General features: G+C 30.1%; 1 protein-coding gene across 1 annotated transcript; it reads left to right on the top strand.

The window, feature by feature from the left end:
- Positions 1–5,169: 5,169 nt before the first annotated feature.
- Positions 5,170–6,582, top strand: LOC119688233 (E3 ubiquitin-protein ligase ZNF598-like). Its single transcript, XM_038102913.1, has one exon. It carries the CDS (start codon positions 5,170–5,172, stop codon positions 6,580–6,582), a length of 1,413 nt encoding a protein of 470 aa, XP_037958841.1.
- Positions 6,583–18,351: the final 11,769 nt, after the last annotated feature.

Below are 18,351 nucleotides of genomic sequence, written 5' to 3'. Positions count from 1 at the left end.
TTTTAAAATACAAAAGTGGTTTTTATTAAAAAAAAAAAAAGAAAAAAAGAAATCATTTCACTTATAAAAAAAAAAATTCAAAAAATAAACAAGAAAATTACTTAAAAACAAACAAAAGATAAACAAAGCAGAATTCCTTGCTACCGAGGCGTATGAGTAACATTCTAAATGGAATAATTACACAAAATCCGTAAGAAGCAATAAAAACTTCGTAACTATATTAACCATAACAAATGAGAAACTATTTTCCTGACTTAATGCATAAATAAAAAGCAAAAACAAAAACAACAACTACTATTTCTTCCACAACAACAACAGCTATAATAACAACAATAGCCACTGCTAACACTCTTCGACTAGAATAAAATGTAAATGTAAAATAGTAATAACAATAATGAAGAAGCCAAAGAATTGCTTCTGTGGTGGCATGCAGCACTAACAACAACAGCAACAACAACAATAAAAGTAACTACAACAATTATGAGTAGCACTACTGGCACAAAAACAACAACATAAATAATAGCAAAACAATTTAAAGAAAACACAATTAAAATGCAAATTTTCAACCACAAACAACAAAAATCCAGAAAAGCACAACAACAAAAATGACAAGGAAGTAAAAATATTAGTAAAAACAAAAAAAAAAGAATTTTAAGTTAAAGAAATTAGTAGACTGCTTAAGTTCCAAAGGGAAGACAAACAATGAAGTATTAAAAAACGAAAACAACTAAAGAAAACTATTTCAATTTTGCACAGATCTGCTTTGGTCACTGGTCTTTGCTCCTGTGCTGTCAACTTAAAATTTCATAATTCAGCTTTATGACTTTACAGTATACAAAACAACAACTATGTACCCACAATAACAATAACAACAATCACAAAAACAAAAAAAAGAGGCACACAATCATATCAACAAAATAGAAGTCAAGTAAGAAACGGCAAGAAAATGAAACAATTTCTTAAATGAAATAATAACAATAACAACAATAAACAAAACACAATAGTAACAAAAAAAGCAAAGCATAAAAAAAACAAAAAAAAAGTATAAGTAACTGAAAAGTAACAACAACAATAACAGAAATTGCATCATAAATACCGTAAACGACATGAAGGTGAACAGAAATGAAATGCATTCCGCCTGTTGGTCTGCTAAGGCGCTTAACGAGCAGACAGTTTCGAAAGAAGGTTAAGTGTTGTATGCAAGTATTGGTTAAGCATAAAAGTAGGGAAAGTACAAAATAGAAAGTGCAATAAAACGAGAAAAAGAAACTAATTTCTTTTATCTCACATTGATGTGATGCACTTCAAGAGTTGTCCATAACTTCTATTTGCATTAAGTCAGTTTCAGTTGAAGTGACGATTTATAGATTACGAGAAGAAAAGATAATTTTTCAAGTTAACCCTTCTTCAGCATTGTTGAATAAAGTGGACACTTAAGTGAAGAGTTAGAGTTAGTTCACAAGAGTACAGCATAATGCTAATGATGTGGAATGGTTTTAATATATTTTCAACACCTTATAAAATAGTAATATCTCTATGATAAAAAATGCATTCGAAATGTTCATTAAGAAATCAAACTATAACCAAAATTCTTAAAATGTTAGAAGTAACCATTGTTCAGCATTTTGTTAACCCTTTAAATATGTTATTTCGATGGTGAAGGATTGTTGGCTGTGTTTCAGTCAAGAATCTTATAGAATTATTGAGCGCAATTTGTTATGCCGAGATTCTCTTTGAGTACAATTTTTACTTCCGATTGGTAAATCACGAGCCTAATGTTTATAACACTCGGGTTTGATTTATAACACTCTAGATATTTCACCAGAATAGCTAGATTATCCTGAATCTTGCAGCAATTTTATATGATTTGATATGTAAAGTGTGATTTCATTTAACATATGCATTTATAACAAAACTACAAAAATGTTAGATAACTCTGAAAAAGATTCGATTAGGCAATAAAATTAGACAGATCGAGAGTAAATCTAGATTTAATCCAGATTCATTAATGGAAAACATTATTTATATCATTGAAAATAATACTAAAAGGAACTGTCTTATTTCATAAGGGTAGAGAATGGTAGTTTATTTCTGATACTATTTTTTTTTATCTAAACGGTTAGTGAAGTCTTTTAATAGATGAATAACAGTGGCAGCTAATCTTATTGAAGATGACTTTACTTAAAACTAAAATAAGGCTATTGTGAGAAAATTAATTAATTTTAGGATTTGATTTATTTTATAATATATTAATAACTAAAAATTTTATGTCCAGGGACAATTAATCAATTTTAAATAGTAAAGAAGTGGTTATTATATATTACAAAAATAATGCATAAAAACGTAAAAAAGATATTAAGATATTAAACATTAAATAATTATTGAAAACGACATTGAAAAATTCTGGAGAATATATTAAAGATGGGTATATTCAAGATTTAGAAAATTCAAATTCAAATATTCATATCATTATTCTTATCGTTAATTCTTTATATTCAACTAATTAGCGACTTCTGAATATTCTCCAAGCTTGAAGTTATCAATAGAAAAAATTCGTTTCCATATAACCCTGGTTACCAATCGGTAGTCAGCTTTAATTGACAAACTAAAGAAAATTCAACTCTTGAGTAGATTCTCTAAGTGTATGCCATGTGCCCAAATAACAGAGTGAGTGAGTATCATAATAAAACGAAATCCATTTGATTTGATCAATTATTGCTGTCTACAGTTTCTAGCTTTAGCTATAAGATACGAATCAATTATGACAGACAACGTTCCAAATCTTACGAATCACCTCGCATCATCTTCCTTCTTTTCAATCCTAATTTTTCAAACGTTTGTGCGTCTTCGTATAATGTTTTTTGCGTTCCCTGTTAATGATACTCTTTTAATTATTTTTTTTTTTAATTTATGGAAATAGTATATAATAGTATTTTTATTAAAATATACCATATAATATTGTGATTGTTCATACGCCAGTTCTCTAAGCCCTATCTTAAAATGACCTGTGACAATGGTGGAAATATTGAACGTGTTAATAAATTTATAGAATCAAAAAAATAGAACCAAATAGAACCAACTTACAATAATTGTTTGTTCATTAGGATAAGCGAATTTTTAAAACCCATACCCATACCCATAATTTTTTATTTTTATAAAGACTGCCCACAACAAAAAGAGTATTCCAAAGTATATTTTTCTATTCATTAAGTATAACATATTAAAAATTTCGAATAAATATAAATTTCTAATATAGTCTAAATTGCTTCATCAAAACATATTTCATTAACTTTTCATTATTTTATTAAAATATTAAATTTTACAGCGGTTTTTCTTTAAAACATTTAAATATTAGATATCAAAATATTTAAATATTAGATATCACGTCTCTATACATATACTAACATTTAGTTGACGTCTTCAGATTTTTATGCACTTTATTTTATAAAATTTATAAAATTATGTTTGATTGCAGTTCACACACACATACACATACACATTTTTGTATGTGTAATATGTTTTCACGCAATTATAAATTGTAATTCTCATGAGCTTCACTGGATTAGTTAATAAAAACATTAGTAAAAGTATGATAAGTACATTATTTTAATATACAATTTTATTCAAATTGGTTTTTAAAAATGCGTCCTCTTCCATTGAAGAATCCCTACAGCCTTACATCTTTTAAATTGAAATTATAAGTGGGACCTCTTTTACAATATTTAATCAGAATATGTGCGTTGGCGACAAAAAAGATTACAATTGGTTCTCTTAGCCCATCTCTAGTTTTTAAATTAAAAAAGAATACATTAAAGAAGAAAAATATAAATAAATATTCTTAACAACTGGTTAGGAAGTTTATATGTCAGCTGTATATAAATCTGTATATATGTGAATATACTATAAGTATATTCTGTACAAAATTTTATTTTAATATCATTCATTTTAAAAATGAAGAAAACTGAGTTCCGATGGTAAAAAGAGATATTATCTCTCAAATCTAATTTGAAACAGTAATAATTTATTTATATTTGTTATATTCCCCTAAGATACTTCGAAAATATTGCCCAAAATCTTTCCGTGTACTATATATGTCAAAAACGTAAGATACATTGAAAGTTAAGTTTAGTTGATAACATCTGCAGACCTAAGTCTTTTAGACAGTTATCTATTATACAAAGTCAACAACGTTTTAGATGAATCAAGTAATCGGAAGAAATCAGAAGAAAAGAAACCTAGTCAGAGAAGGAATAGAACATTTTTCATGTCAATGAAATTTTCGTAACAATATCCCAATTTTGTTAACTCCTTTAGTGTATATCACCAAAGCACTTAATGAAGATATCCATTTATTCAAAAAAGGTAAATATGTTTTATGTGTGAAATGTAAGAAATAAGCTGTTTCACATGTTTAAATCACCTTACGCCAATGGAAACGACCAAATCTTATTTATTAACATAAGTAGTTTTAGCTGCAGTGGAAGCACGATACAATAAATAATTATAACATAAATAAGTAATTAGAAGAACTAATACAATAAGTATGAATTAAACTATGTTTACACGTAGACTTACTGAACCTCATTATCAGATTTTTACGTGTATATTGGACGGATGTAGTGTGAACAATTGCATATATTGTTATCTGTTTGTCGATTTAAGTACATTACTTTTAATATAGCATAAAATAAACTTCACAAAACATCGTAATCAAAATAATAATAACAAATTGATATGTAAACATATAATCAATATGTTATTTAAGTACAATCCTCTGTTAACCATATAACAACTGACTCCAGGCACAAAATGATGGAATATTTTTCGAATCGTAATCTATATTCATGTATATTCATGTAAATATTCATGTATAAATTTGAACTAAGGTTGAAATAGATTATATAAATATATACACAACTGATTTAATTCATTTAGAAAAATCAATATAGTCTTCTTAAAATTATACTTCATTTTGAATTTATATTTTACATTTTTTTTATATGGCAATACTTTTTCATTGATTGACAAGTTGAGTAAAGTTTGTCTTCCTGTAATAATAGTAACGTTAAGGAAAAAAGAAAGAGTGAAGTAAAAATTTATAAATCTCGTATTAAATAATTTTTTTTTGCAAAAGTTAAGCAAAAGAAAATATTTAAACTTATCTCTATTATGAGTCCAACTGATAAAATAAGTGGTAAGAGCGAGAAAGAAAGTCTCGTTTCAGAAAGTTTGGATAAGACTGAAGGTCAGTACATCAACGGGGAACAAAAATCCAATACTGAGGCTACTGTGTGCTGTATTTGTTGCAAGAAAATCACAATTTTTGCGATTGGTACCTGTGATCATTCAATATGTTTTGAGTGTTCAACCCGACTGCGCGTTATATGCAAGGAAAGGACCTGTCCAGTGTGTAGATGCGATTTACTCAAAGTCATTTTTAGTAAATTCAAGTTGCCCTTTCAACAACTCGAAGCCGATCGTGGTCCAAGAACAAGTTATGACCGGGAATATTGTATAAAATTTGCTGATGTTAATGTTAGAGAGGAGTACTTTCGTCTTTTGGAACATCGCTGTCCAAAATGTAAATGTGGTGCATTCAGATGTTTCATAAGCCTTGAAAGTCATATGAATAGAATGCACAATCTTCACTTTTGTGAAATCTGTACGGAAAGCTTAAAATTATTCTCGTTTGAACGCAGATGTTATACAAAATCTGAGCTGAAAGAACATATCAAGAGCGGCGATTCAAATGACGCGTCGCAACGTGGTCATCCAATATGTAAGTTTTGTCGTCGGAATTTTCTTGATAAAGATGAGATATACCAGCATATGAAACAAAGGCATTTTTCTTGCCATTTTTGTGAAACTTCTGAATTCTATGCTAATTATACTGAATTGGCAAAACATTTCCGTACACAGCATTATCTTTGCGAAATAGGTGACTGCGCCAATTGTGAGTTTGTCAATGCGTTTCGAAGCGAAATCGATTTTAAGATTCACAAAAGTTTGAAGCATGGTGAAGAGGTTGCAAGTGCCTCAATTGAGGCACAAAAAGTAGTACTAGAAAATTTATTTGTGTCAACACGCCAAGGCGACAGACGTAACCACAATCGTAATAATGATACCGGTCCTGAACCGAGCACTTCGAAACGCACCACTAATAATTCTGTTAATATTGAAAGTGAAATCGATTTTCCACAATTAAATAAAAGGTCAACTTCCAATCCAGTCTTAAATATACAGAAAAAGCAACCACCTAAGGAGAAGGTACTTATTGAAGCATTCCCACCTTTGGGTACAAACCATCGCAAGCGCAATATTGTCACAGCAGACTTCATAAGAGAAATGCCAACAAACAGTGCAACTCCTCAAGTTAATGTCGGTAGTGTTTACAATAGTAGCGGTATTATCCGTAGTTCTTCAATTGCGTCGCCTTTTATATCATCAGCGCAGCAACGAAATGCTAATAATGCAACTTCTTCTGGATCTAGATCACAATCTCAAGACGACCATAAAGAGTCTAAACAAACTCGTAAGGAGAGAAATGCGGCAATAAAAAACAGTTTGCCAAGGCATCCGTAAATTATTTTAAAGAAACCAAAGTCAACTAAATTTTTTTATAAGATGCACTAATTTTTATTTGAAGACTTTTAAAATTTATTTTCATTTCCGGAATTAAAATTGCTAGAAAGGGATTCTGATGTCTATGAAATTATACATAAATTTATTTATCTATCTAAATTTATTATGTGATGTTCAATATAAACATACGAGGTTTATAAATAAAATGTTATTTTGTTTCAAAGTGTAATTTTTTTTTTATATATCAAGTCGTCTTATTTTGATATAAAAAGAGATAATATCTTCTAGAAACGTTGTCCTTTATAAATATAAGAATCCATAACTTCTTAGGTTAACTTAGAATTTAACCTAAAACGTATTGATTTGGATTACTCAAAAGTCTTAACAGTGATGTTCGAGATGTTCTTTTATTTCAATCACTTCTTATCTACAACACACAGAGCACACATTACCTTACTTTCGTTATTCCCTATTTCTCATTTCAGAGCTTCTACTGGTTTTTTTTTATCTGTTATTTCATTTCTTGATATTTAATGCCACTCTTCTTAAATTAATGAGTTATATACGTTTAACATTGACTTTCACTCAGAAGACACGTCTATAAACCATCATTGTCACATCCTATGTGAAATTGTTGTTGTTTTCAATGTAAATTCGAAATTTGAGTGTAAGATAAAGAAAGAAATTTTGATTTTAAGTTAGTTTAAGGAGACGAAACTTTCTGTGTCTCGGTACTCAGTAATAAATAATAGAACTTACACATTTTAGTAAAAGTATTACTTTTTATATTCAGGTACAAATGAAAAGTTAAGAGAAAGTTGATGAACCTACAAAATTGATAATTATAATATGACTCTTTGTGTTACATGCCTTTTGCTCATGACCAAAGATAGCGTAAAATCGCAATAATCATTCATCATATGACTTTCTTCTAATTGTAGCTTTTTTTTTTTAGTACAATTCTCTCTTACTTTATGTATTTTCCTTTGATGTTAGGAGTTTTGTCTAAGCGCCATGTTATACAAACAATCATATGACGAATGGTCATCGCAAGTTTAGGTTTTTTTTTATCATAACCAGAGCTATATCACAATTATCAATTTGCTACTTTTGCTAATAGCAAATTGCTATTAATTTAGTACGTGTTTCTATGCTTACAATTTGAGAGGTAATTTTTTTTTAATAAGCTTATATATCCATATAAAAATTCACATAGACGCAATAGGAGCAAATTCCAATATGTTTTACTGGTGCATACAAAGCCTCGTCTTATTGACCAAATTTAAATCGGCATCTATCACTTTCTCTCTTTCTCTCATTCTCAATTTTTTAATTTTGTTCAAATTTGATGCGACCATGACCATTTATATAAGATCTCTCTATAATATCGAATTTGTTTTGTATAAACTGTAAGTGTTAAATAAAAACTTGACTTTAGTTCATTATATTTCGTTCAACATTAAGTATATTAAATAGATTTAAAAATAATTTATGCCATCTATGCATATGTGCCACTATATCCTGCAAATGCTCAAGTTCGAAGGTACTCGTATTATTCTTGGCACCCATTAGACTGTTCATTTATTTGCATGCGTGTATGCGTTTCGTGTGTTGTTACAAATTTAGTTAATATTAGAATGCAGTGGGAATGTGCTTTGCAGGCTGTTCGGTGGTGTGTTCAGTGCAGGCCACAAACATAAACAGTTGTTAAAGCGTTGAAAAATCTTAATGCCGTGAAGAGCGCCTACCGCACGTACCGAAACTTAAGCGTACACCCTTTTACCTTTAAGGATAGTCAATTAAACTGGCACAATGGCGGTGGTGTGCATGTTGCACATTTGATATTTGCACATGCAGTCCGGAAGCAGTTAGAAACCATTTTAAATGTGATTTATGCCATGTTTACGTGGGGTGAAATGTGTGACATTTATTGCGCTTTCCGATTTTTGGTGGATTTATATTATGTTTCTTTCTACTCGGTATTTGCTTTCGTGTTTTTTTTGTTTTGTTGCTTTTTTTTTGTGTTTTTTAGCAGTTTAGTTTCACTTTGGCTGGTTTCGTTGTAGCACGTAAATTATGACCAAAATGTTGTAGTAGTTGAAATCTTCCCATTTAGTACATTTCACGTTTGTAGGGAATTGCAGTCGACAATTGCATTACCAAGAAATTATGCTGGTTAAATGTGTTGCATGCTGATTTATGCAACGACACTGTGGCATTTTCCTATTTTGCAACTCGACACTGTGTTTCAGCGTACAGCACTTATTGCAACAACAACAACAACATCTCTACTACAACAATTCTACTACAACAAGGCCTCTAGTACAATTGTGAAAACAGCATTAAAATTGCAGTTTCGAACGTTTAGCATTTTGCATTTAACAGTGTTTCTGGTTGTAGCGTGTTTAGTTCGATGTGCAGTACTTAGTGCTTTTGGTGTTCAGCGTTTGGGGTATGTTCATTGCATGTTGACGTTGAGTGTGTATTGGGTTTTGCACTTCCGGTTGTAATTTTCTCACGTCCAACTGCCCGAATCAGTCCAGCCCGGTTTGTTGCTTTCCGTAGACGCTGTTTGTGGAATTTTTCAAATTCACTTCCAACATATTTTCATTTTCATTTTCATTTTCATTTTTACTATAACTTCGCAATTCGCACTTCGCATTTAACGTTTTTGTTGAATATTGCATTTAACTTAACTGTGCGACGCCCTCCTACTAGCATGATTTCATCACAACTCTTCACCTCACCTTTTCTTGTTTTGTTTTTTTTGTTTTTTTACTGTCGATGGCATATTTTCTTCTATATTTTTTTAAAAGTTCCTACTTTTCACTTTTTTTGTTGGCAACATTTCCGCGCGGAATATGTGCTCATTCGAATTTTTCTGGCGCTGGTTAATTGAATTGTGTTCAATGCTAATTGCTTAAAATACTTAAAATTCCAGCTGCGAATGCACTGTGCTTAGTCACGAATTTGTTGGGAATGACGATATCACTTTTTTCTCTGTTCGAATTCTTCAGGCCCGTATATATGTATATACTTGCAATTTTTCACACATCAGTTCAAAAATGCAACTACGTAAAAAATAGTTGAAATGAAATTTTTGTTATTTAATTAATTCAATGAAATTAAACACATTTTAAAGAGTTTTAAACAGACCTCCTGCCATCATCGCAAATATAATGAACCGGAAAAAACAAAAAAAAAAACAAAAAAAATTTAAGAAAAATGGACAGATCTTAAATAATATAGTAGCCTTGGCAATACAACACATCCGCATCGTAAATTATTATATATTATCTACTGATTCACTTCTCTCTTCTAAATTTGCGACAATAATTCAACTTTTCTATATTTTGAGGACTTATTGGTTTTTATTAAAAACATAAGCTTAATGATTCAAAGCAAAAAAAAAATAAAATGTAAGAAGTCTCAGGTACTGAATATAGGCTACTGAATAGTTTTGAACTTTTATAATGAAGATGAAAAACACACTCTTCCATAAGGTTATCTATTCTTTGGTTTTGATTTTACATGATTGTCTTAGCGATGTATATCAAATAGAATTGTCATCCAAAGGTTTATACTCAAAATTGAAGATGGTATAAAGGATTATCCATTTTCTGATTCTGGTTTCGATTGTACAACATTCTTAAGGTGATATATGTGAAACAAAATTGTCATCCAAAGCACTATGTGATTAGTTCCAGGTTTCAAGAAAAATATTTTGAATCAAGAGCTGCTTTAAAATAAAATTTCTACTAGTTTACTTAAGAATCGAAAGATACTTTCACATAGGGTTATTTTTTTTTCCGGGTCCGATTTGAAGATCAGAAGGACCAATTCTTAAATATATTAAATCATTGCACATTGAATATGAATCGAACTAATTAAATTTTTTAGAAAGACCAAAAAACTTACAGATCATTTTACTTGATTCTTGATTCTTCTTCTTCTTGAGTTAGTGCTATTACGCACTTTTACTCTATAATGGCTGGGGAGCTTATCTCTACCCCACACTAGGCTTTAACTAGGCTAAAAAAACATATCATTAATTTGTCTTTTAGTTGATGACGGACCTTAAATCAGCATATCTTTCTGAGAGTTCAGAAGTGGACTTGAGGATTGTTAGGGCGGGGTTAATTAGCGTATCAACTTTAGTGAATAATTTTAGAGCTCTGTCTCTGTTATATTTTTTCACTGAGTCAATCCTAAGATCTCTATGTATGTCTGTTGATCTAATATATCATGGAATCTTAAACAGTTTTCTTAAAGCCAGGTTTTGAGCTATCTGTAATTGCTTTAAGGTAGTATTTGAGGTCTAATTACTTGCGTATAAAGTAACTTTCTGTTTTTAAAGTTGAAGTGATAATTATTAAATAGCGGCTTAAATAAATGTTAAGATTAACTTAACGTATGCTTAAGTCTATTATGTTAATAATAATGCTAATTTAAAGCAGAGTTATGATAACTAATATCAATATAATACTAAAATATGTATATATGTATAGATAGTTGTGTTTATTAAGTTTGATAGCATTGCTTTGAATGCACTGAGATTCATATATATAGCTGTTATTTGAAAAGGACTTAAAATCCAATGTAATAATAGTATAACTACTAATAAATCATATTTATGTTTAATATATGGAGTATTCTAAAATTGTTGGAATTTGTGATATATTTTATCATAGTGCTTATGAAGGAGTTGAAAAATGACATGTAATGCATTTTCAACAAAATTTTTATTTATTTTAATTACTGATATTACTTTATTTTATACAATTTTATTGATTAAAACAATATGTGTCTTCTTGTAAAAATAATTCGAAAGTACATTAGTTTATTTGAAGGTAAGATTTTCTTATCGAATTTTGTTCCCTAACGTCGATGCATTGCAAGTTTAGATTGCACCATGTCACAGTTAGATACTCTATCTGCGTGTGCACTTTCATATACGAAAGTAGGTTTATATACTGAGAATCGTAAAATAACGTATCTGACCAATGAAGTTATAAAAAACGCATTTAATCAAATAAGCAACGACGATTACTACTGTTCCCAAAATTTTTACATCAATTATTTTTTGAAAATATGCTTACGAAAATAATCGGGTGATATAACTTTGAACGACTTCTCCGATACTATAACTACATATATCAGTATATTTCATCAAGTTTAAGATTTTTACTGTATTATATTTAGAAAAGAGAACTAAGCTTGTGAATATATCTCAATACCTTAATGAACTTAAGGAACACTGAAGTTGGGTCAAGCGCTGACATAGTTGCATTAACTTTGATGGGGTCTACTTTGTAGGTGACAGAATACATTTTCATGGATTGATATTTTGTTTTGTTGTATTTCATAAAATAATTCCATATACTTTCTACACTGAATGTGTTGGAGCTTCGTTAGTGGTGTGATAATACTTTCACTGTTATCCAATAATTTTGATTTACAACCACATGGAGAACCACATGCAACAATGTTTACAGTTGTTGTAAATTTACAATGTTTTAAATTATGTTGTATTCTGTGTTACAATTTTTCATTCAAAAAATTTTTATTTACTTTGTGAAGGATGAATGTTTTTTTTCCAATATTCGTTCCTTGTTAAGGATACAAGGGAAAACCACCAAAAACGAATGGCATAATTTTGTTATTGATACGTTGGAAAGTGCTTGAAAATGTATGTGTCCATCATTCATTTTCAGCTGTTGTAACTAAAATTGTCAGAGGAAAACTTAAAAATGAACGCATTATTCATCGTTAGTTTAGGTTCTCCGCAACTCCAATGACGTTGCTGATGTTGCAGACATCGGTTCTAGCATCAAAACTGACTCAATTGTTGTTGTTATCACTGTTGTTGTTGTTGCTGTTGTTGTTGCTGTTGTTGTTTTTTATTCACTTGATATTGCTGACGTTGTTGCATTTGTGCTGCACTCATATGAAGTGGCACACCATGTCGTATGCGCAACTTAAATAAAAGTTATGCGCATAACTTTATCCATAACTAGCCAAGGCTGGCACATTCATAAAGTGGCAATAAAGCATTTTAATACCCATTTCATACGTTTTGTGCGGCATTTGTGGTGTGTGTAGCATTTGTGATGCATGTGGCTCATATAGCCAATGGCAATATTATGTAAAATGCAAATTGTCTCTTTGTGCTTGCGGCTAGAGCTAATGCAACATTATTTCTACTCCCACAATCATCACTAATAGTACTGAAACATGTTAAGATGACAGACAGACAGACGGACAGACGGACAGACAGACAGATAGACAGACAGACATACACATAATGGCCACCAAATACTGCTTGAACATGTCTCATATCATTTGTTGCCGCACCAGCACAAACAAACTATACCAATTGAATTTTCCCGAAATGCAATTTCTTCCTCTTCTTTATTCACGTTTTTTCATTCATACGTCATTTTACTCGTTTTCAATTTTTGTCTAGGATCTCTATTATTCTCTATTATTGTTGGATGGCAGAGATGGTGGTAGAGACGGTGTTGCTTTACCGTTGCTTTTTCAGTTAAATGAGGCCAACTAACTGGAGCAGCTTATAAGAAAATCGTTTTGCATGGAGCTTCCTTCACGTACACGGATGCAATCATTTAGTGTGGCATTTGAAGTTTTGCTCTTTATATGCTCAGCTGAGGTTACGTACTGAACCTCGCAAAGGATTGTGCAGGAGTTGCAAGTGCAAATAAAAACAAATATACGCGCCTGCATAAATTTGCGCAAATCATTCGGTTTCATTGTTCTGCATTAACAAATATTTTGTTTATCTCGTAATTGTTTTTGCTGTTGTCTTGCCTTTGTTGATGTTTGTAAAATTTAAGAATATTCCAGGAAAATTTCATATCGTAATTCTGCTGGTACCGTCCAAACATAAAACACTGACTATTTTGCATGCGCCTTTATATGTACTTCATCCTTCTATTCCGAATCGATAGGTTGCAGTAGTTGGTGCAGTTATTGGTGCCTCTGTAGTGCTTCTTAGTTGGTAGAATCGTGCGCCTTACATAGATACTCGTATCAAATTTCTGAAATTGCATCAACACGATACCAATTTTCCATTTAATTTTACTGATGGCTGTGCTTTACATTCTTTGCTTTAAGTAATGGATGGGAGCTTCAGCAGCTACGGTACTTTCTGATTAGTTAGTGTATTGTACTAGTTGCTATTGTTCTCATTTTTGTTATTAGGAGTGAAATGAATGGTTATTTACCATGTTTTATATCTTAGAACTTTGATTATACTGCAATCTACAGATTTAGTTTCAAGCCTTTTGAAATATGTTTTTACTTTTTCTTGTAATTATTTTATATAAATAATAACGACATTAACTGGAGAACATGTTTACTATTATTTTATGGGCATCGCACCTCTATTATGCTACATTTATTTAAGCTTTCTGATAATATTTTCGTTCATACTATATTTTCCATTTAATCCATTTTAAAATTTTCACTTACTGAATGTCCTTATTCCATTGGACATTATTGGTTTCTCGCGAGTAAATTGCTTTTAATATGGTATTAGCTTTTTACGGTAAAAAGTGAAAAAAACTTTTTTTTTTAACCCAAAGATATTATAAACAGTAGTAAATTATAACTTTTATCAAAATTTTCATTCCTAAATTAATTGAATTTTTGGCTGATCAGACAGTTGTTTTGAGTACCGTGAAATACTCATCATAAGTGGTCTTTCTGGTTGTATTTTGTGTATTTAATGATTTGTAAATAATAAACCTTTTTACTCTTAAAACATAAAATTTATTATAAATCATATGAAATTAATATAGCGAAAAATATTCGATTTTTTGAGGTGTCAAAGGCTTCCACAGAATTCAGCACTCTCACTCACTCTCACATTAGATAGCAGGATTTGCGGGAGCAAGTAATTTCGGTAGTAATAATAATTTCCAGGAAAATCAAAGTTACTGTATATTTTCCAATCATGAACTCAAATCTGCTATTGAGCATCTTCAAAACGTCATATAATTATTATATATATTGATTTTTAATTCTTCGAAAGTGTCATTTTTAAAACGTCAAAATACTTTTGCAATTTTCACAAATTATTTCATATTAAAAATTTACTCCGAAGTTATATCTCATAATGATAGAGAATAAATAATCACTAACTCTCTTCCTTTATTAAAATGTTCTGATGACGTATCAAAAGTTATATCTATTTCACAATGAAATGGGTGCCCTTAGAATAATCACCACCTTCTCTTCTGTTATATTTTGAACCGATGGCAAAGGTATGGGTATATATATTGTAGATAATTTGTTATCACTAATTAAACTAATTAGTTAATTAGTTAATTATTACTAATTAATGATTAATCTCAGGTTTAAATATGATTGCGTTTTGTTTGTCTTAGTAAATAACAAGAAGGGACATTACGGTTAGACTTATGGAAGATCTTTAGTGGAGAGTTGCGAAATTTTGTTAAATATTTATTAGAGAAATATATTTTATTTGCTCATCAGTTTTTATGTACGAAAATGTTATAAGAATGTAAAATATTTTTAAAAAGAATTCACAAGAATAATTTTAAAACAAGAAAAAAATTGTTAAAAACACAGAGATTAATATTTAAAACGCATTCCAATCTATTGAGCGTTAATTTTTTAAATCTAATATATAGTACGAAAGATGTGAGTAATTGCTAACCATATGCATTAATTACATTTGTCCAGATAGTGTTATATCAATGGTATGGTCAATTACTTAAGACACGGAACAAAAGCGTATCTCTATAATTGTAGTTATTACTAACGCAGACTTTTGCGTGTACATTTTTTTGTATTGTTAATTTTAAAATTAAAAATAAAACAGAAAATATTGTTAAAAAATTTTGCAAAAAATATACTATTGAAGACAATAAATTATAGTTATGTTTAAAAAAAAAAATTGGTTAAAAATATTACATATTACAATATGAGTTGAAATATTGATTTTAAAATTTTGTTGGGGTGTACGCAGATATATGCGACCTCCCTATAAGCAAGACCTCTCTATAACAAAGTTTTTTGTAGGCACCAACGATTTCGTTATAGAGAGGTTTGACTGTATGTTGTCTAAAGAAGTATCATTTTGAAAGTTTTTGAGCATAATATCATTTGATATGAAATATCATAATATACCTACGATATAGGGAAAATCGAATATCATTATTGGTACCTACCTATTTTCTGGTAGTATAGTACAAATATGATCAAAGTGCAGTTCATTATTATATGGTAACTAAAGTATACCTTTTCTAAAAGCCACTGAATAGGCTATGAAAAGCAAATAATATAAAAATATTAATAAGGAAAATGGGAGTAGTTATCGTTGTAATACCTAATCCGTTACGATCCCTTGTTTCGGTGTTACATTTTTGCATAACAGATTTCCATTTAAATGCATATATAATGAATTTTATGTGAAAAAGTCTTGATATATATATGTATATAAATATATAAGTATTGTAAACAAGCTGGCAATAATTTTCTGCTTCACATATACCTTAATTACGTATCTAAATTTGACCTTTGGCCTATTTCTATTATTATTGTTGCATTTTCGATGCATGTATCTTCTTCGGGCTCTCAACAATACAGAATTAAATTTTATTTTTGATTATAAATTGAATTTCTTTGTAAAATTTTTCAATTATTTTGTTGTTTAAAGCAGGAATTAATGAACCATAAATCATTATTTAACAAATGCTATTGTTGTATTGTTGTTGTTGTTTGCTGGAGCTGCGTAATTGTAGTAATAGTTTCACAGAGTCAGACAGTACTTAAAGCACAGAAGAAATTTTCAAGGGAAAGCAACTGACAGAAATGTAAAATGCGAATAAAAACTATAAAACTATAAATAATGACAAAAATTTTTTTGCATTTTGCAATAATAAATTTCATTGGGTTTTGCAGGATATTGCAGTAGTGCAATATCCTCTTTCTCAGTCACTGTTTGCCATTAATTTCATTATTTGCTTATACTTTTAATGTAATCTTTATCCTTATTTGTTCTTAATTCTGATTTTATTCATTTTTCCTGTGAATTTTTTGTGTATTTACAAAAAAATAATTTCAATTCCGATAGCACAAATTTGTTGTGTTGGGCACACGCTTTCCTGTGCAATATTGTTGCATTAAACAAATGACAGCGACAATAATTGCAACACAATTACACATCAATTACACACAAGAACACATTCGTATATATATAAACACTAAATGAAGTCATTAAAACTTTCGCACATAGCAAATAGCACCTACACACACAGCACCATAGCACATAGCACATAGCACATTGAACATAGCACATAGCACACAGCACATTGCCTGCTGTTGCACATGCAACGTCGTATGTAAAATGCTATGCGTTTATATGGGAACACCAGCACAAAAACAGCAGCCAGATTCTCGGTAGGAAAAGTAATAGCAAATGTAATAGCAAAAAAATAAACACAATATTCGTTACGACAACAATAAAAGCAATGACTATAATAGCACCGAAAACAATAAAAACAATGAAAACAATAAAAATAATTTAGAAAATGCTACATTGTTGCACAAATGACTTTTACACAGTGCAAACAATTTTATTTTATTTACTCTTTCATTGTCAAATTGAATTAGTTGCACAATCCTTGCACAATCCTGCACAATCCTTGCACAATCCTTGTACAATCCGTACAAATCCACTGGCTTGTAAATTTTGAAAGGATTTGCTATTGCGAATGCTTTCATTTGTGTTTGATGGACCTGATTTCGTAATACGAAACTTAAGTGAAATTATATGGGTACTTGAAGTTTGGAGTGCTTAGATTTTGCTTACAATTGTAAAATGTTTTCAGCAAATTGTATTAGTCAAGTGCAAGTGAAGATATTCCCATAAATAGGGTTACACAGCGCTCAACACATAATGATTGGAGAAAAACTATTCGGTGTTTTTCCATTCACTTAGGTTTGAAGTGTGTCCCAACATTCAAATGGTTAGTTACATCTGGCAAATTGTGTTTGCTTTTTCTTTTTGATAGAGGATTGATTATTGTTTGAAGTATTGAAATTGGTATGGCGTCACAAGTTATTGGAGAGCAATCATAACTGTAATTGGTTAGTTATAGTAGTAGATCAACAGATATCCTTCATTTCCCATAATAAGCGTAAAAAGGGATTTTTTATGGCGACAGAAAAATAATCCGAAAAACTGCAAAAGAAGTATTCATTTAAAAATCTGTGTGCTCTGGAAGTATAAGCTGGATAGTTACAGAGAATATAATTGATTGTTTCTTTTACATTGTGAGTTTTCTCATTCACTGCAATAAGGCTTAAAAGCAAAACATTATCCTGATGAATTCTCCTGTTGAAGGTAAAAGTGAATTTGTAGAAATATGTATAGAAATATACTAAAAATACCGATTGAAATAAAAGCTAAAATTCTGCAAAAACAATATCGACTTTAAGAAAATTACTCTCCTCTGTTTAAGCTTCTTCTATCGGTGACTAAATAAGGCTACCTACAGCCTAACAGTTCTATTAATGATTGATTCCTTCTCTTATCCTTGAGTTTCTCAATAAGTTCACAATGAGTGTTAAAAAGAAGACGCTGCTAGTCTGCGTGGGCCTCTTTACATCGGTGATAAGAGAAGACTGTATTAAGCCGTGTAGCGACTGTTAATGATTGATTATTTTTTCAACTCTTGAATCTAATAAACTTTTACAACTAGCGTTATGATGAAAGCGTTG

Source organism: Teleopsis dalmanni, chromosome X (assembly GCF_002237135.1).
Source record: "Teleopsis dalmanni isolate 2A chromosome X, ASM223713v2, whole genome shotgun sequence".
Lineage (NCBI taxonomy): Eukaryota > Metazoa > Arthropoda > Insecta > Diptera > Diopsidae > Teleopsis > Teleopsis dalmanni.
This window is presented reverse-complemented; position numbering and strand designations above follow the sequence as displayed.